The 20121-nt window shown below is 40.5% G+C and overlaps 3 protein-coding genes and 1 non-coding gene across 6 annotated transcripts in view; 2 read left to right on the top strand and 2 right to left on the bottom strand.

The window, feature by feature from the left end:
- BOLA3 (bolA family member 3) overlaps nucleotides 1-9828 on the bottom strand; it is a 188907-nt gene extending 179079 nt beyond the window's left edge. For 2 of the 3 annotated variants that reach the window (XM_050754565.1, XM_050754570.1), the window contains exon 1: nucleotides 9825-9828. Coding sequence is in view for 1 of the 3 variants with exons in the window: in XM_050754564.1 (XP_050610521.1) it covers nucleotides 6985-6997 (13 nt within the window). In the remaining 2 variants the exon portion in view is untranslated. Of the gene's footprint in view, nucleotides 1-6984; nucleotides 7004-9824 lie in introns of those variants that run through there. The other variant, XM_050754564.1, reaches the window with a different exon arrangement.
- The window catches only part of INO80B (INO80 complex subunit B), a 327102-nt gene that overhangs the window by 172801 nt on the left and 134180 nt on the right, over nucleotides 1-20121 (top strand). The gene's annotated exons all lie outside the window — the stretch shown is intronic.
- SLC4A5 (solute carrier family 4 member 5) overlaps nucleotides 1-20121 on the bottom strand; it is a 127730-nt gene that overhangs the window by 92381 nt on the left and 15228 nt on the right. The window contains exons 3-6 of the mRNA XM_050754393.1: nucleotides 18217-18406; nucleotides 15438-15612; nucleotides 12011-12180; nucleotides 4377-4454 (exon numbers count right to left, since the gene is read on the bottom strand). Of these exons, the coding sequence (XP_050610350.1) occupies nucleotides 4377-4454; nucleotides 12011-12137 (205 nt within the window). The 5' untranslated portion in view covers nucleotides 12138-12180; nucleotides 15438-15612; nucleotides 18217-18406. The remainder of the gene's footprint in view (nucleotides 1-4376; nucleotides 4455-12010; nucleotides 12181-15437; nucleotides 15613-18216; nucleotides 18407-20121) is intronic.
- LOC126934522 (U6 spliceosomal RNA) lies at nucleotides 9564-9666 on the top strand. Its single transcript, XR_007718987.1, has one exon. It is a non-coding gene; the product is annotated as a U6 spliceosomal RNA (small nuclear RNA).

The following is a 20121-nucleotide window of genomic DNA, read 5'->3' as shown; positions in this document are numbered from 1 at the left end:
CTTCCTTAAATGTTTGGTAGAATTCGCTAGTGAAATCATCAAGGTCTGTTGCTCTTGTTTTGTTTTTTTTTTTTTTTTGTAAAGTTGTTAATTATTATCTATTACCTCTCTGATAGTAATAGACCTGTTCAAATTATTTATTTCTCCTGTGTGAGTTTTAGTAGTTTGTGTCTTTCAATAAATTAGTCCATTTCACGTAAGTCATCAAATTTGTAGGCACAGAGTTGTTCATAATATTCCTTTATTATCCTTTTAATGTCCATGGAATCAATAATGATCACCTTTCATTTCTGATATTAATGTATGTCTTCTCCCTTTTTTCCTTGGTTAGCCTGGCTAGAGATTCATCCATTTTATTAATCTTTTTAAGAGATAGCCTCAGTTTCATTGATTTTTCTCTATTGTTTCCTATTTCTAATTTCACTGATTTCTGCTCTATTTGGTATTATCCCTTTTTTCTTCTTGCTTTAGGATTATTTTGCAATTCCTTCTCTTGTTTCCTAAAATGGGAGCTTAGGTTGTTGCTTTTAGATCTTTCTTCTTTTCTAATATATGCATTTAATGTTATTCATCTTCCTCTAAGCACTGCTTTTGCTGCATCCCACAAATTTTGATAAGTTAAATTTTCATTTTTGTTTAGTCAAAAATATTTTCAAAATTTTCTTAAGACTTCTTCTTTGACTACTCATATATTATTTAGAAGTATATCGTTTAATCTCTAAATCTGTTGGGATTTTCCAGTAATCTTTCTGTTATTGATTTTTAGTTTAATTCCAATGTGGTGTTACAGCATACTCTGCATGACTTCTGTTCCTTTAAATTTGTTCAGGTGTGTTTTATGTCCCAGAATGTGGTCTGTCTTGGTGGATATTCCACATGAGCTTGAGAAGAATGTGTATTCTGCTGTTGTTGGCCGAAGCATTACACAAATGTCAATTAAATCCAGGTGATTAACATGCTGTTCCTCTCAACCGTATCATTACTGATTTTCCGCCTGCACGATCTGTTAATTACAGGTAGATGGGTGTTGAAGTCTACAACTGTAATAGCTGATTTGTCTGTTCTTCAGTTTTGTCATTTTTTTGCCTCATGTATTTTGATGCTCTGCTGTTAGGTGTATACATGTTAAGGACTATTACGTTTTCCTGAAGAACTGACCCTTTTATCATGATGCAATGCCCTCCCTTATCCCTGTTAAAGAGATGTTCTTTGCTCTGAATTCTTCTTTGTCTGAAATTAAGATACCTATTCTTGCTTTCTTTTGATTAGTATTATCATGGTATATCTTTCTCCCTCCCTTTACTTCTAATTCATCTGTATCTATCTATCTATCTATCTATGTGTATATATATATGTGTGTGTGTGCATATATATATATGTGTGTGTGTGTGTATTTGCATTTTTTTTGAGATGGAGTCTTGCTCTGTGCAGCTTCCACCTGCAGGATTCAAGTGATTTCCTGCCTCAGCCTTCCGAGTAGCTGGGATTACAGGTTTGTGCCACCATGCCCGGCTAATTTATGTATTTTTAGTAGAGACAGAGTTTTACCATGTTGGCCAGGTTGGTCTCGAACTCCTAACCTCAAGTGGTCTTCCCACCTCAGCCTCCCAAAGTACTGGGATTACAGGTGTGAACCATCGCACCTGGCCTGTGTCTTTATATTTAATGTAGGTTTCTTGTCACATAGTTGGGTCTTGTTTTTTGAGCCTTTCTAACATCCTCTGTCTTTTAATTGATATGTTTAGACCATTCATATTTAAAGTAATCATTGACCAGGCGCAGTGGCTCACGCCTGTAATCTCAGCACTTTGGGAGGCCGAGGTGAATGGATCACTTGAGGCCAGGAGTTCAAGACCAGCTTGGCCAACATGGCGAAACCCCATCTCTACTAAAAATATAAAAAATAAACCAGCGTAGTGGTGTGAACCTGCAGTCCCAGCTACTTGGGAGGCTGAGGCACGAGAATTGCTTGAACTCGGAAGGCAGAGGTTGCAGTGAGCTGAGATGCACCATTGCACTCTAGCCTGAGCGACAGAGCAAGACTTCGTCTCTAAATAAATAAATAAATAAAGTGAGTATTGATATCAGTGAATTAATATCTACCATGTTTACAACTATTTTGTGTTTGTGGCACTTGTCCTTTTTTTTTTTTTTTTTTTTTTTTTAAGACGGAGTCTTGCTCTGTCGCCCAGGCTGGAGTGCAGTGGCCGGATCTCAGCTCACTGCAAGCTCCGCCTCCCGGGTTTACGCCATTCTCCTGCCTCTGCAAGCTCCGCCTCCTGGGTTTACGCCATTCTCCTGCCTCAGCCTCCCGAGTAGCCGGGACGACAGGCGCCCGCCACCTTGCCTGGCTAGTTTTTTGTATTTTTTAGTAGAGACGGGGTTTCACCGTGTTAGCCAGGATGGTCTCGATCTCCTGACCTCGTGATCCGCCCGTCTTGGCCTCCCAAAGTGCTGGGATTACAGGCTTGAGCCACTGCGCCCGGCCAACACTTGTCCTTTTTTTTTTTTTTTTTTTAAGAAAGAGGGTCTTGCTATGTTGCCCAGGCTGGCCTCAAACTCTTAGCCTCAAGCAATTCTCCTGCCTCTGTCTCCTGGGTAGCTGGGACTACAGGCACATGCCACTATGCCCAGCTCCTCCTGTGGTTTTAATTGAGCACTTTATATGATTCTGTTTTCTCTCATCTCTGAGTGTATCAATTATACCCCTTAAAAAATTATAGTGGTTGCCCTAGACTTTGCAATATACAGTTAGAATTAATCTATGTCCACTTTCAAATAACACTATACTGTTTCTCAACTGAACTATGGAGAAGCATGTCTAAGCCTTTTAGAGAGATGTTGAATATGCTTTAGAGAGATGTTGTATGAGTCTACTCTGGTTGGTGCATTCCTAGGTACTGGGGGTCAGGTTACTTGGATGTCAGTGTCCAAATCTGTATATAGTCCCAGCTCACCCCACTGCATGCTCTTCTGGGTCCCATTCTCCCCTGGATGTAACAGGGATGAAGAAAATGAAGTGGAGATTATTATGAAGTGTGGCCTCGCTTCCTAGGGGACGGGTGTCAGAATGACTAGTTTCCCTTCTTCCTCTTCTCACCTCCCCATATCATGGTGGAACTTTCCTTCCCTACACTGCATTGTTTAAGCAAGCTGCAGTTTGAGATAAGAAGTAGACACTAGCACTTAGAGGTAAGTAGTTCCACTCTAAGGGCTTAGCATATTTGGGTCTTCCAACGACAAGTTCCTATTCTCCACCCTTGAGGCCAGGAATGGAAATGAAAAGAAGCAGGTATTATCAAAAAGACCCCAACCCAAGAGGCAGCTGCCCTGGGTGCTCCCTGGCTTGTCCTTTACTTGATCTGTGGCCATCCTGCCTCTGTGGGACTCAGTGAACTCATCTGTAATGTGGGAATGAAAATCCTTTCTCTACCGAACTGGCGTCTGAAAAGATAGAATGGGATCATGTATGAGAACATGATTATGCAAACTGTAAGGGGCCATACACAGGAAGAGTATACTTATTAAAAAAATCAGAGGAGATGGCTGTCAAAAAAATATTTTACTTTCTGTTCTGAATCTAAATTGTCCCATCTTTTCTTGGCTTCTATCATAATCAAAAGAGCATGGTGATTTAGCTGGTGAACTGTGGAGAGTGGCTTGCCCTCACCCAAGTCTACATTCTCCTTCGTGGCTCTGCAGGACCTCTCCTCTCACCGTAAGTGTCTTGCAGTTTGGCTCAGGACATGTGCCAAGTTCTCCTAGCAACTCTTTAGGGCATTTTTCTTGCTTGACAGCTCCAAAGTGGCTCTACGCATTCTGCAGCTCACAGAGCCTGTAGGTGGACAGTGAGGTCGGTATTTTCCTTCACATGGGGCTGGGGTAATGATGGCACTAGCCACCCGTCTGACTGCCTTTTCATAAGCCCTGTGGCTTCTTCTCTGTAGTGTGTAGGAGGCTTCGGGCCTCTAAAGTCAGCAATTCTGGAGCAACAGAAATACCTGCCACCCCAACATCCTCTTGCACTGGTTTTAACTGAGCTGGCAGTTTGGGAATCTGTTAATATAAAATGTTGATATTTGGCATTTATTATGGTTTGCAGATCTTGTAAAATTAGGTGAGTTACATTTTGTGTTGGGGAAGCTATACTCTAATCCACACAGGCAAAGTGGCAGTTTCCTGTCTCCGGCCTGACCATGCAGTCACCTGGGGGATACCATGAAGGCTGGTCCCACCAGCCTCAAGGAGACACTGTGGATGAGTCAGGAAAAGGGACCTGCTCCCTAGACTCTCCAGCTGCAAGAGTTGTTATAAAGACATCCAGAGAATTCTCAGTGCCTCCTGAGATTTGCGTAAAGTCCTCAAAGTGACCTCACCTTTCTGATCCGGAAATCTCCTCCTGTGGTTAGTGTGGTCCAGCTTTCCTACCCCAGCCTTCTCCTTCACCTTCATGACTATAAAGTAAAAGGAACACAGCCTCAAAATGTATACATTAAAAAGGGTAGGATTTCAAGGATAAATGGCCAAATCCATAGTCACAATGGGAGATTTTAATACAGATAAAAAACTAAGAAAAAAGGACACATAGCCGGGTGTGGTGACTCACAACTGTAATCCCAGCACTTTGAGAGGCTGAGGCGGGTGGATCACCTGAGGTCAGGAGTTCAAGACCAGCCTGGCCAACATACTGAAACTCCATCTCTACTAAAAATACAAAAATTAGCCAGGTGTGGTGGCATGCACCTATAATCCCAGTTGCTAGGGAGGCTGAGGCAAGAGAATCTCTTGAACCCGGGAGGTGGACTTTGCAATGAGCTGAGATTGCACCACTATACACCAGCCTGGGCAACAGAGCAAGACTCTGTCTTAAAAAAGAAAAAAAAAAGGACATATAAACAAATTGAAGAATAATTTCAAACAGAGAACACACTTCCTTTTCAAGTACAAATGACACCATTTACAAAGAAAGCACATATACTAGGTCACAGAAAAGCCTCAGAAAAGTAACTTTATTATGCTTCTATAGTTTATATATAATAAGCCAAATTTATATTGTGGTTTCCTATTAAAACCATCATTCAAAATTATTTTATATAAATATACTTGTATATATAGTAATTTCTAATCATGGGTTTAACAGAAACCACAATAGAAATTATTAAATATTTGAACTCAACATTTATAAATACAACATATTGAAACTTGTGGGATGCAGCATACTTAGAGGGAACAAGGAAAGAAGGCAATTACTTTAAAAGATTATTAAGATAGCGGCTGGGCGCGGTGGCTCAAGCCTGTAATCCCAGCACTTTGGGAGGCCGAGACGGGCGGATCACGAGGTCAGGAGATCGAGACCATCCTGGCTAACATGGTGAAACCCCGTCTCTACTAAAAAGAATACAAAAAACTAGCCGGGCAAGGTGGCGGGCGCCTGTAGTCCCAGCTACTCGGGAGGCTGAGGCAGGAGATTGGCGTGAACCCAGGAGGCGGAGCTTGCAGTGAGCCCAGATCGCGCCACTGCACTCCAGCCTGGGCGACAGAGCGAGACTGCGTCTCAAAAAAAAAAAAAAAAAAAAAAAAAAAAGATTATTAAGATAGGTAGTCGAGCCAGGCTCACACCTGTAATCCCTCCACTTTGGGAGGCCAAGGCAGAAGGATTGCTTGAGGCCAGGAGTTCATGACCAGCCTGAGCAACATAATGAGACTTCATCTCTATAATACACACACATATATATATCTTGTTAGATAGATGTGTGTATATATATATATATTAGATACATATTTTATAAATATATATATGTGTGTGTATATATAAATATGCACCAGGTGTGATGGTGTGCTGTAGTCCTAAGCTACTTGGGAGGCTGAGGCGGGAGGATCATATGAGTCCAGAAGTTTGAGGCTGCAGTGAGCCATATATGATTGTGCCACTACATTACAGCCTGGGTGACAGAGTGAGACTCTGTCTCTATGAAAAAGAAAAAAAAGAAAAAACAAAGGCATTCTATGTAAGATCAATCAGAAGAAAAGAAGAATTTTAAGTAAACAACACCAGGAATGAAAAAGGGACATAACTTAAAATATAGTTGGGAATTTAAAAATTATAATTCCATTAAAAAATTCATGCCAATTAATTTAAAAACTTAAATAATAACAATAAAACTTAAACAATAACAATTACATTGCTATGTGCCAGATACTATTTTAAGTGCTTTGCATATATGATTTAATTGAATCTTCTCAACAATCCTATGAAATAAATAACATTATTATTCCCATTTTACAAATGAGGAAACCCAGACACAGAGAGCTTAAATGACTACCCACATGGAAAAACAAAACCAGACAATCTGTTTCTGGAACTAGAACCCTTAGCCACAAGGCTAATAAATGGATACTTCACTACAAAAGTAATAGAAGTATCAAAATTGACTTTAAAAAAATTAGAAAACCTAAATTAACCAATAACAATTGAAATGATTGTAGGAAAGGCACCACAATCAGTCATATATTGATAATTATTGAAGTTATGCTACAAAAGATTTGAAAAAAAAAAAAGAGTTGTAAACTAAAAATAAAATCCTAAGCCTCCCCACCAACTGAATGGACTCCCTCTTGGCCAAGGGGATCCCAGGCATATATTAAAAACCGAAATCCTGGCCAAGACAGGATAGGAGGTCAGACACACCTTGTTATATTCTCTCCTTTTTGCAGTGTAGACATAACTGATCAGCATTTATGTTAAAATTGAGAATAAGACTAACAGAACAGATCCTTTGTGGCAATAAGGTACCAAACTATAAACAAGACCTAAAGCCAGGCCAGGCAAGGGTTAAGTCATGCACACCTACACTTGAAGAATAGCTGTGTCCTAACTGCCACAAGGTTTTTCTTTTCCTCTAGCAGCTAAACAAGCACTGGCCTTGAGACAAGCAATATTAGAACAATTCGCAGCACATCTACCAGCAGACACTGACTAACCAACCCCCTGCTCCATAAGCCATAACTATAGCTTTGATTGGACAAAAGACTGACTTCAGTAACTTTCTCCTGATAAGATCACGAACCATGGACTGGTTCTGGTCAGTTTACAGAGGCTGTGCACTTGAACTCCTACAAAGATATTCTAATGTATAATGCCTAATGTAATACATTTAAATGTAACAGCCCCATCCCAAGGTGAATATGGGCATGTGTAATATGCATGTTCGTTCAATACACATGTATCAGGACCACCTTCATGAATATTCATAGATCCTCCTGTAATCTATTGAATATGCATGTTTGGCCAACCCAGTCATTACCCCTCTTCCTTCGAAGTGCCCATCTCTGATCTAACCCTAAGGCTGTGGTTCCCAGCCTGTAACATGGCCACTTTGCAGCCTGTAACCCTTTACAAGAAATACTTCTCTCTAAATGCATAGATTATGTGATTTTTAAGTTAATAGGGTCATCATCATTTATTTTACTTTTGTTGTGTTTGAAAATTTTTCTATAATGCAAAGAAAAATAAACACCAGGAACAGATAGTTTTTTAAAATGTTTTATCTGAACCTTCAAGGATTAGATAGCTTCTACATATACAAAATGTTTCTCAAAGATAGAAATAGGACATCAGAGGCAATAGGGACATCTGAAGACCATGATGCAGAGTGGGCTGAACACAGGGGAGATGGTGGGAAATCTTCATAAGGAGTTCTGATTAAATCCTCAGGTCTCTCTTCTAGGCTCTAGTCTCCTATAATGCCCCTTCTACTCACAATATGGAGGTGCCCTGTAGGAGACTAAAGCCTAGGACAGAAGATCCCTGGATAGCTGAGGGCAAAAAGGAGTAATTTCACTGGGGAAACAAAAAGGAGTTAAGTAAATGCAGTTAGCCCCTCAGCCCTTTGCCTGTTGGACTCCTAGAACCCTAATGAAGGTTAGGCCCTCCAGGCAGGACATTGGAGAACTTTCAGATTCCAACATTTTGGGGACCTCTGGCAAAATGGCAAGGGCTGCATCCAATTGCCCACTGTAAGTCTATCATTCAACAAGTCCAGCCTGGCCACTTGGCAGCTGTTTAGCAGTTCCACTTCAAAACATGAACAGCCAGCCAAGAATCACCAGAATGACAGATACCAAAACAAACAAGAAAAGAAAAAGTCCAAGGAAACAGGAGCAATGTAGGCAGCCAAAGAAACCATTAAAACTATGTAGTAGCAAATGCCACAAAAGCAAAAATAGACAAATGGTACTTAATTAAACTAAAAAGCTTCTACATAGCAAAATAAACAATGAACAAAGTAAACAGACAACCTACAGCATGAAAAAAAAATATTACACACTGTGCATGTGACAAAGAGCTAATATCTAGAATCTGCGAGGAACTCAAACAACTCAAAAAGAAAAAACAACCCCATTAAAAAGTGGGCAAAGGACATGAACAGATATTTGGCAAAAGAAGACTAGAAATGGCCAACAAACATAAAAAATGCTCAATATCACCAATCATCAGAGAAATGCAAATTAAAACCACAAAGGGATATCATCTTACACCAGCCAGAATGGCTATTATTAAAAAGTCTAGGCCTGGCAAGGTGGCTTATGCCTGTAATCCCAGCAGTTTGGGAGGCCGAGGTGGGGGGATGGCCTGAGGTCAGGAGTTCAAGATCAGCCTGGCTAACACGGTAAAACCCCGTCTCTACTAAAAATACAAAAATTAGCCAGGTGTGGTGGTGCGTGCCTGTAATCCCAGATAGGAGGCTGAGGCACGAGAATCGCTTGAACCCGGGAGGCAGAGGTTGCAGACTGAGATTGTGCCACTGCGCTCCAGCCTGGGCAACAGAGTGAGACTCTGTCTTACACACACACACACACACAAAGTCTAAAAATAACACATGTTGGCCAGGCTGCAGAGAAAACATGCACTGTTGGTGGGAATGTAAATTAGTACAACCTTTATGAAAAACAGTATGGAGGATTCTCAAAGAACTAAAAATAAAACTACCATTTGATCCAGCAATCCCACTACTGGTATATGCCCAAAGGAAAAGAATCATTATATTAAAAAAGATACCAGCACTTGTATGTTTATTGCAGCACTATTCACAATAGCAAAGATATGGAATCAACTTAAGTGTAATCAATGTAGGATTGGATAAAGAAAATGTAATATATATATGTATGTGTGTGTATATTTATAATGGAATGCTACTCAGCCATAGAAAATGAAATCATGTCTTTCGCAGCAACATGGATGAAACTGGAGGCCATTACCCTCAGTGAAATAACTCAGAAACAGAAAGACAAATCCTGTGTGTTCTCACTTAAAAGTGGGAGCTAACAATTGGTACACACGGACATGTAGAGTGAAATAACAGACACTGGAGACTCCAAAAGATAGGAGGGTAGGAGGGGGTGAGGGTTGAAAAGTGACCTATTGGGTACACTGTTCACTGTTCGGGTGATGAGTACCCTAAACTCAAACTTCACCACAATGGTATGCATGTAAGAAACCTGCACTTTTACTCCCTAAATATATATTTTAAAATGTTTAAGTTATTTTAAAAACTATGTAACTGGTGCTCACTTTAGTAGCACATATACTAAAATTGGGATAATAAAAGATTAGCATGACCCCCATGCAAAGATTACAAAATAAAGACAAAAACAAAGATAGTTAATATCTTCAAGGAGATTGTTATAGGTTTGTTTAATATAGTTCCTTCCTTGGCATCCAGTTTTTGGCCTGACATAAGTTGTTTGAAACCCAATTAGTTGTACTCCTTTGGCCTAGTTAAAACTTCCCCTCCCCATGTGATTCTCGCTCTCTCTCTCTCTCTCCCCCCCATTCACTGATTGAACATCCTACTGCCTCTTGACTTCCCACCAGCTACCCCTAACCTCTCCAAGATCTGTAAGTAATAAATTTTTTCTGTTTTATGCATTTTGGTTTCATTGTGTCTCACCTGACCACCTAAACCTTATTTTCCTCCTGGTTAGAGCTCTCCTAGAAAGTGGCTATCTTGGTTTCTGGCTACTCTGCAGGGATAGCTCTCAAGACCAAATTAGAGGAAATCACAACAGAGACAAGAAAAGACATTGTATTCATGACAACAAGAAAAGCAGAATTAAAAATATCTTAGAAGAAAATTTTCAATAAAAGACTTGGAACATAAATTTGAAGGAGTATATCAGATAATAGAACACAAATAAAAAGAGATTAAACAAATACTATGATAAAACAAGAAAACCAGAGAATCAATCCAGGAGGCCCAAACATCAAAGTAATAGGAATTCCCAAAACAGAGATAAAAAAAATAGTGGAGAGAAAATTATCAATGAAATAACATGAGAATATTTTCCAGAACTGAAGGATTTGAATTTTCTGATTGAAAGAACTTTCATTCAGCTCAGAAAAAATAATTTTAAAAAAAATCCACTCCAAGTCACATGTTTATGAAGCATTAGGACATCATGGATAAAAAGATCTTAAAAGCTTCCAGAAAAAAATAAGTCACCTACCAAGAATCTGAAACAAGAATTGACATCAGATTTCTCAATCACTATAGTGGAAGCTATAAGACAATGAAATCATGCTTCCAAAAGTGAGACAAAATTATTTCCAACCTAGAATTCCAGTCCCAATCAAGCTATCAATCAAGTGGGAGAGTAGAATAGGGGCATTTTCAGACATAAACTATCTCAAAAATTTACCTTCGATGCACCTTTATTTCAGGAAGTGATTGAAGGAGGAACTCTAACAAGATGAAGGACTTGCACTAAGAAAGAAATTAAGTCTGGAAAACGGGATTCACCACAAAAGATGGGCAAAGAAAAGTCGCCGGAGAAGAACCCTGCAACAGTCCAGAGAGCAACAGGCACATTTTAGAGCAGGCACTGGACAGGATGTCCTCAGGAAAAAACTTGGTTCTGAAAAATGGTCTTGATGTGTTTGACTATTACGAGAGGATACAAAAAGCTTGTCAAGAATAGTCACAGAAAGGAAAAGTAATCATGGTACACTATACTCAACTGTGGGCAATATTTACACAGTCATAATAAATCAAGTGAGTGTTAATTTCCCTGAAAATAGCAATAGAAACAGGGTTGATATTCCACCGACATGCATTGGTATGGCTGCTGTTTACGGTTGGTGTCCATTTTTAGTGATCAGGCATTCATTTTGGTTGGTCAACATGAGTACCATGTTGGTTGTTAAATATTTTGAACATCACCACTGGATGTAACTATTTGGAGAGTATAAAACACCTGTGGAGAATGCTGCTAGATACTTCCCTGATGCCCATTGCCCTTGCTGCTCTGACTTTCTGACTTCTGCTCCAGCCACAGTAGCACTATGGCCAACTAAAAAGAATCACTTCCCTCAGATGCTCTTCAGCTCTCTCTGGCTGAAGAGCTGCAGGAGAAAGAACTTGAGGAAGGAGTCCCTTCCTAGATAAAGCATTTTCAGAAGAAAGCCCCTTCACTTTTCCTTTTTCTTCCTTGCTGGATAGAGTTGCCAAGTTTAGCAAATAAAACTAGTTTGCTCAGTTACATTTGAATTTCAGATAACAACAAATAACTTTGAGTGTATGTTTGGTACAATATTTGGGATATACTTCCACTAAAAATTACTTGTTGACAAAGGTGACCTAGATGTGGTTACTGAAAACCATACCTGGGTCATATGACAAAGGACTCTAGGAAAGTAAGTTTTTACTGGAAAAAAATAAAATTGAGTCTGTCAGTAAGGGAAAAAGGGAGAATGGGCATTGGGTAGTTATCTAGCATGTCTGCTACACTGCCCAACATCCATTCCCTCTTCTTCTTGCCTATTTACAAAACTCCATTTTGTTCAGGTAGAGACACAGGGCCCTTGATTGCCAGCAGTCACCTTCCCTAGGCTCAGGCATGAGTTGGGATCTATATAAACCATTAATGGTAATCTGGTTGCCCTTAGCCAGTCACTGACTTTAGGAGTAGTCATGTGACACTATTCTAGCCGATGAGATTTAGGTAGAAGTACCTTGGGTAAGACTTCCAGGAAAGCTTTTATTTTCCTGATTGAAAGTGACACAGTTGGAATGCATAGTTTGTCCTTTACCCTCCTCCTTTCTTGCACGGACCTTGAGACTTTGAGATAAAGCAGCCATCTTGCAACAATGAGGTGACAGGTATGAAGATCAAAGGCACAGGCTAAGGACAAAGCAGAAGGATAAGACAAATCTGGGTTCCTGAGAATATCACTGAGCTCTGGAGTGCTTATCCCTGGATTTCCTGTTACCTGAAAAAAAAAAAATCTCTATATTTAAACTGCTAGCTAAGTTTTATGTTACTTTTAGCTGAGGCCTTCCTAACTGACACATAATGGATAACTATGGACAGTTCAAATGAATGAACTAGATTTTTATGTATTAACATGTCTAAATCTCAAAAACATAATGAGAAAAACAAAGTTGTAAAACAAAATGATATTATTTACATAAAACTTTCAAACAAACAAAACACTACCAATACTGATTATAGTTACATTTATAAGTAATAAAATCATAAAATTATGCAGAGGAATGATACACACCAACTTCAGGTTACTTCTGGGGAGGGATAAAGTTAATGATGCTTGATGATCTTTGGTATTTTGGATAGATTATACATATACATGTAGGTATGAAACAAATATGATAAAATGTTAACATCTGTTAATTCTGGACAGTAATATATCAATATCTGTCATATTGTACACATTTGAGGTATTTTATTATTAAATTTTTTTAAGTACTTTTTAAAATAACTAAGAGGTCTCCCCAACACTATGAGATAATAGTCTCACGCAAAATGGGTCAACTGAGGACTCTGCACAAAAAATGACTGGGAAAAAAACTCCCCACACTTTGCTAGATCATTATGAAATTTTAGAACAGTGACTATGAAGAAAAGAAAGATCCTAAAAACTTGTAGAGTGAAACAATCAGAAACAGGTCACCTGTCAATGAATAGAAAAGCAGAAGACTCCTCCTCAGCAAGTTGAATAAGAGAAGATAATGGGCAGGGTGCGGTGTCTCACGCCTGTAATCCCAGCACTTTGGGAGGCTGAGGCGGGTGGATCACCTGAGGTCAGGAGTTCAAGACCAGCCTGGCCAACATAGTGAAACCCCATCTCTATTAAAAATACAAAACTTAGCTGGGTGTGGTGGCACATGCCTGTGATCCCAGCTAATTAGGAGGCTGAGACACGAGAATTGTTTGAACCCAGGAGGTGGAGGTTGCAGTGAGCTGAGATTGTGCCACTGCACTCCACCTGGGTGACAGAGTGAGACTTTGTCTCAAAAAAAAAAAAAAAAAAAAAAGAGACAGAAGAGAATGATAGAGCAAAACCACCCCAAATCCAAGGGAGAATGATTTCCAACCTAACATTCTTCACCCAGTCAAACTGCCAGTTCAGAGTAAGGGTAAAAGACATTTTCAGACACGTAAAAAATTATTTTACTTCTCTTTCATAACTTCCTAGGAAGTTCTTTAAAAAAGTTACCCATCATTAATCAAGAAGGGGAAGACAATGATATGCAGGAGAGAGTGGATGGAATCAGAATAATGAAGAGCAGTCCCCAGATGACAGCCGTGTCCTCAAAAATCAATCAGTCCTCAAAAGAACTAGAAAATGAGGCTTCGGAAGGAGCCGCCCAGGGGAAAAAATGAAATGTGAAAGATTTGATACACTCTTGGAGATTTTGGAACAACTCAAGAAAGTGACAGAAAATGCAAAGAAAAAAGATAGCAATTAGAAATACCAGGGAAAAATTAAAACTCTGCAAGGAATAAAATGTGATCATGGCATGTAATCATGAGTATAAACACTGCTTTTTGAATGAATTAAAAATTGTGATGATATTCTACACTGGGAGGATAAAAAATAGATGTCTGTGGTTGTAAGTTAAATATTCACTTGTAAGTGGCTAATATCTAACTTCAATAAATAGCAGGAATAATTATTACTATCATTATTATTAAAAGGCAGCCAACAAAAAAGGCTAAAAGAATTCCTAGTGGTTATCTTTGGGAAGTGGAACTGTGACATATGGAGGAAGCTGGAATGGAGTTCCATTGCTTTTTATGGAAAGCTCTTACATGTGTTAATTTATTTTTAAATTATAGCTTTTTTATTTTAAACATTTTAAAGTAAATAATTTAATATGCCATGTGTTCCTACTTTATGTGATAATCGTATACTTGAAAATTAATGGTTAAATCTATTTATTCAAAGTGAATCATGTTTAAAATACTTAGCAGAATTACACAACAAAGAACCCTTTAAGGCAGTGGTTCTCAAACTTGAGCGTGCATCGTAATACCTAGAAGGCTGCTTTCTGTTTGTTTTCTTAGAGTTGGGGTCTCGCTTTGTCACCCAGCCTGGAGTTCAATGGCGCAATCACAGCTTACTGCAGCCACCAACCTCTAGGCTCAAGCAATCCTTCCATCTCAATCTCCAAAGTAGCTGGGATTACACATGTGAGCAGCTCCAGAAAGCTTGTTAAAATAGATTGCTGGGTCTCATCCCCAGAGTGCCTGATTCCATAGCTCTAGGTTGGGGACTGGAAATGTACATTTCCAACAAGTTCCCAGTTGCTGCTGCTGATGCTGATCCAAGGACCACATTTAAAACCTCTACTTTAAGAAAGTAACTCCCCATTTATATTTTTTATTAAATTGTGTCAGTTGGTGATTTTTAAAAAGCTGGTATCTTCCTACTCCAGTATGGTGTGAAGAGTACAGAGAAGGTGAGTAACAGATTTCTTTTCCTATAGAAAACCATCTTCAAATGTCTTAGTGGGTGACTCCATGTCTCTCCAAGCCTCCACAGGAAAGACCATGTGACCCAGCCTGGTCAAACACACCCCATTCCAGCCACAGAGATCGGTTCCGGAATGATCCCATGTCCTTAACTGGGCCAATCAGAATTCTTCCCAGGACATTTCTGCTTGATTCATCCAAAAACTCTGCTCATTCTGGCACTGCTAAGCTGATAAGCTTGGAAGTTACTATTTTGCCTGTCACATGGAGAGAAGCATTCAAGAAAAGTAGAGAAACAGAGTCCAGATAACACTGTGACTCCCTGAATCAGTTAATTTTGAACTGTCCTTCTCAGTTGTGTTGAGCTGTTAAATTCATTTTATTTTTTCTCGTGTTTGAGTTGGGTTTCTCATGTTTGCAATCACAAGTGCCTGACTAATGAAAATGAAATAGAGCTTTCCAACATGTTTTTAAAATGTGTTATTTCCTATTTGAAGTACTATGGATTCTCAGATTGGAAAACAAATGAAAGTTTGTTGGAAAAACAATGAAATGCCTGATTGTCACTGACAAATGACAATACATATGCAAACATAGATGAGAACTCTACAAACTACAGAAGTATGGAGCTATAATGTAGCTATAATATTTCGGTAGATGCATACCTTCCAGTTCTGGACTAGCTGAGGCCATTCCTGCCTCATCTCCTCTGTGCCAGGTCCCAACTTCTCACAACTTGAGAGAAGCTCCCTCCCAGGGATATGCAGAAGTAGGAGAAGAACCCAAACTCCCTGACATGATCTTCAAAGGAGTCCATCCATCTGAAGCTGAGTGTTGGCCCTGGGGAAGTGTTTGGATTAGCTCTGCTCTGATTGGCAACTATACTGCCCACTATAAAAGTCCCAACCTAATTCATGAAACAGAATTTCTACCTCCAGCATTTCATATAATATGTATTCGTTGAATGTCGGGTATTTTGCTTTCATCATCTTACTTAATTCTCACTATAATTTAGTAAGATATATAATTTTCACCCCCATTTTATAGATGAGTAAATGAAGACTAAGAGTTAAGTGATTTGTCCTGGATCAAAGAACCAGCCATGGTGGAGCCAGCGTTCAAATTGGATTCTTTTTGATTCCCAAACCTAAGGAAAGAAGGAAGAAGAAAGGGAGGGGAGGGGAAGGGAGGGGAAAGGGGAAGGGGAAGGGGAAAGGGAAAGGGAAGGGGAGAAGAAGGAAAGGGAAGGGAAGGGAAGGGAGGGGAGGAGGAAGGAAGGAGGAGGAAGGGAGAAAGAAGGAGAGAGAGAGGAAAGAGAGGTAAAGATGTGAGAAACAGAGGGGGCCTGGTATGGGTCACTGACAGTCTTCCACTTCTGGGTTCCAGGCCCTTCCTGAGGCCTGGCTGAACTCCTGTCCACAAGACTTCCCTGGTATTATAATAAATCCCTCCTTGGCAAAAAGGAATTTGATGTTTAAAAAAATAAACATTTTTTTAAAACCCTCTTTTCTCTTCAACTAGCTTCAGCTGATTTGATTTACTTGTATCCAAAAAGTACTAACCAGTACCATCATCCACTACAATATCTTGCCAAAGGAATTGTGCTAGCAACACATCAACCTCTGGCATGCAGCAAATGAGAGGACTTGTAACACTAGTCCCTACCCTGCCCAACTAGCTGTTACTCCCCCATCCATCTTTAGATCATAGATCGCCTTGGCATTCAGCATGCCTTTACAGTGAGGGAACAAAATTCTCTTCTGTCCTGAGTCAAAAGTCACCTTCCATTTCATTGCCCCTACCACTAGCCTGGAATCACATCTGGGATCCCTGAGAATCCAAAACCCTACTGACCAAATCAACACCTGGGCCGGGCGCAGTGGCTCACGCCTGTAATCCCAGCACTTTGGGAGGCCGAGGCGGGAAGATAACAAGGTCAGGAGTTCGAGACCATCCTGGCCAACATGGTGAAACCCCGTCTCTACTAAAAATACAAAAATTAGCTGGGTGTGGTGGTGCATGCCTGTAATCCTAGCTACTCGGGAGGCTGAGGCAGGGCAATTGCTTGACCCCAGGAGGCAGAGGTTGCAGTGAGCCGACATGGCACCACTGCACTCAAAAACAAAAACAACAAACAAACAAACAAAACAATACTTTAAGCCTGTAAGGCCAAGGATCAGAGTGCTACCCTAGGAAACAGACACACAGGGGTCCCTGCCCAAGCAGCCTGCATGTCCAAAGCAGCAAGGAGGTGGTGACACAGCTAGCTTTAAAGATGTATGACACATTTTAGCCATCAGAACCCTTTTGATAGAATCATCTGGTGTTTAGGTGCCCACTCTTTCCCTATCCACAAGGGCACATCAATTCAATCCAACAAATCCTTATTGAGTATCCACTTTGTTCCAGATATTTGCACTAGACACTGGGAACAGAACAAAATAGTTGAATTACTAGGGAAGAAGGGTAAAGCATAGTAATGAATCCTTAAGATTAGACGTTCATGTCTCTGGGAAAAACGATAACTAGTAAAAAGGTTGTGCCACATATTCACGGGCCAGATTTTGGGGAGCTTTTCTTTCCACCCCATATTTTAAGCCACTTGACCTTGATATCTAAGAACTCTAGACCAGCCAACATGGTGTCTGGTACACCCCTCTGAGAGCCCAAAGTATTTCAGAAAAGGACTTCCCCAAGGGCTTATCTGGGATTATTTTGTGAACTGAATCGACAAGAATGACACGGGGTCATGCTGGGCTTTAGAAAGCTAAGCTAGAAGCCAGAGAAAGGCTACCCTCTCAACCCGTAGCTTGTCCATTGCCTCGGGGCCCTGCAGACTGAAACACCCACGCATGCTCCAGGAGAGAAAGGACAAAACAAACAAATATCCCTAAGAAAACTAGCAGTAGCAAAACCAGGTACCGTATCCAAAACCTAAAACCAAAAATGTGTAATGAAAGGAAACTAGCCATTATTCTGTTTCTATCCTGAGATATTACATTAGCAGACATAATTTATTTTCCCATGGTTTTCTGGGAAAGAGGTAAGTCTCAGGGTTTTTGCTACTTCATAAATATTTCAGCCAGTCTAACACATTTGACAAAGACAACAGAAATTTACGTGCCTAGAAGCGAAAGATTCAGTTCATTAGATGAGAACAAGATAGAACTAACTCACCACAGTGTCAGACAGAACAGGTCTCCTGTCATTTCTGTTAATTTGGAGTGGTTTTGCACCCAAAAACCTCAAGGCACCAGGGTGACAAAAACAGAAAATCAAATATTCTATACTCATTTGGAAGATTTGCCCAGCTTTTCTGGTATTCTCCTCTTCAGTGTGTGTGAAGCTTACTCTTAAATACTCTGTGTTCATGCTATAAAGCACATTTTCCCTTATCTGCATAGCTCTGTCTACTTTCTCTGAAGCTTCCAGCTGCAAACTTACCTTTGTGTTCTTAGCTCTGGAAACCAGGATCCAAATCCCACGGAGGCCAGAACCACTTGCTCTGTTCCTGTTGGGTGGCAAGAAGGGCTTTCTGTGGTTTCCAGGCTGAACAGTATTTGGGGCATTGGAGATTGACTTCTGAGGCTCAGTGGCAGCCAGCCATGTGACCAAGGTTGGGGGAGGGACGCTCCTGCAGGGTCAGGGATGGATGCCTGGTTGACTGACAGACCAAGGTATAGCAGGGTCTGAATAGAGCTGGCCATGATCAAAGGCAGATGCCTTTGCTCTAAATTTCTTCTTGAATTTTAACTTGGTGATCTTTTTATGGCAGTGGTATACTCCAGCCTTGGTTCTGAAATGCTATTTTATCTCCCTGCATAGTTTTTAACCCAGATTCTTTTTGGATTCTGTCTTGGAGGGATGTTAGAGCTGGAAGAGAACTTGGAGAATCCAGTCCTATCTCAAGGTTGCCCATTTTATACAATGAAAAATTGGGGCCCAGAGAGGGGCAGTGGCATTTCCAGGAACCTATAGAGATGTGGGTCTGTTGTTAGGTACTGGGATGACCCCACTTGGCTCAAAATTACAGCTCACTTGAATGTCTCCAACTTTTATATTGTTAGAGCTTTGAGGACTGCTGAGATGTCGATAAAGGATCTTTTTACATTGCAAGTACCTAAATATTCAGCTGTCAGATTAGGGCATGACTTGGAAATAGTGGCAGTCTGCACTTGTGGTCAATGAGTTTATATAAACATGTGTACTTATTTTTAGGTATCTCTAACTCAATCTTTGTAAAATGCTCCAAGGTGATCTTTTTAGAGGGATCAGGTGACACCAAAAGCTAGAGACATTTTTTTTCTTTAACCTCAAAGACCTTGAAGACCTCTCTAGACTACAGCCATGCAGGTAGCCTCCTAGTTCACACCTGTCTCTCCAGCCAAAAGGATGGCTGCTGGCTCTCTGCTGACAAAAGAAGAAGTGGTAGGAATGATGGAGAAAATGATAGAGGCAGAGGTGTTGGTTGTAGAAGTAGCAGTAAAATGGTGGCAAAGTAGATGAAGGTGTGAAGTGTAGATGAAGTTGTGAAGTACAGATACAGGTGATGAGGTATAAATGGAGATATGGGGTATAGATGGAGGTGTGAGGTATAGATGGAGGTAATGAGATGTAGATAAAGATGATAAATTGGCTGGGCGTAGTGGCTCACGCCTGTAATCCCAGCACTTTGGGAGGGTGAGGCAGGCAGATCACCTGAGGTCAGGAGTTTGAGACCAGCCTGACCAACATGGAGAAATCTCATCTCTACTAAAAATACAAAATTAGCCAGGTGTGATAGTACATGCCTGTAATCCCAGCTACTCAGGAGGCTAAGGCAGGAGAATCGCTTGAACCTGGGAGGTGGAGGTTGCAGTGAGCCAAGATCATGCCATTGCACTCCAGCCTGGGCAATAAGAGTGAAACTCCATCTCAAAAAAAAAAAAAAAAAAAAAAAAAAAAAAAAAAAAGGTAAGTTGTAGATGGAGGTGAGGAGATGTAGACAGATAGATAGATGGTGAGGTGTAGATGGAAGTGTGAGGTGTAGATGGAAGTGTTGAGGTATAGATGTTAGTGTAAGGTGTAGATAGAGATGGTGAGGTATTAAAAAAAAATTAGCTGGCGTGGTGGCACGTGCCTATAATCCCAGCTACTCGGGAGGCTGAGGCAGGAGAATTGCTTGAACCCAGGAGGCAGAGGTTGCAGCGAGCCAAGATCGTGCCACTGCACTCCAGCCCAGGCAACAGGGCAAGACTCCATCGAAAAAAAAAAAAAAAGATGGTGAGGTGTAGATGGAGGTGGTGTGACGTGTAAATGGAGGTGTGAGGTGTAGATGGAGACGATGAGGTGTGAGGTGTAGACAGAGAT

Source organism: Macaca thibetana, chromosome 13 (genome assembly GCF_024542745.1).
Source record: "Macaca thibetana thibetana isolate TM-01 chromosome 13, ASM2454274v1, whole genome shotgun sequence".
Lineage (NCBI taxonomy): Eukaryota > Metazoa > Chordata > Mammalia > Primates > Cercopithecidae > Macaca > Macaca thibetana.
This window is presented reverse-complemented; position numbering and strand designations above follow the sequence as displayed.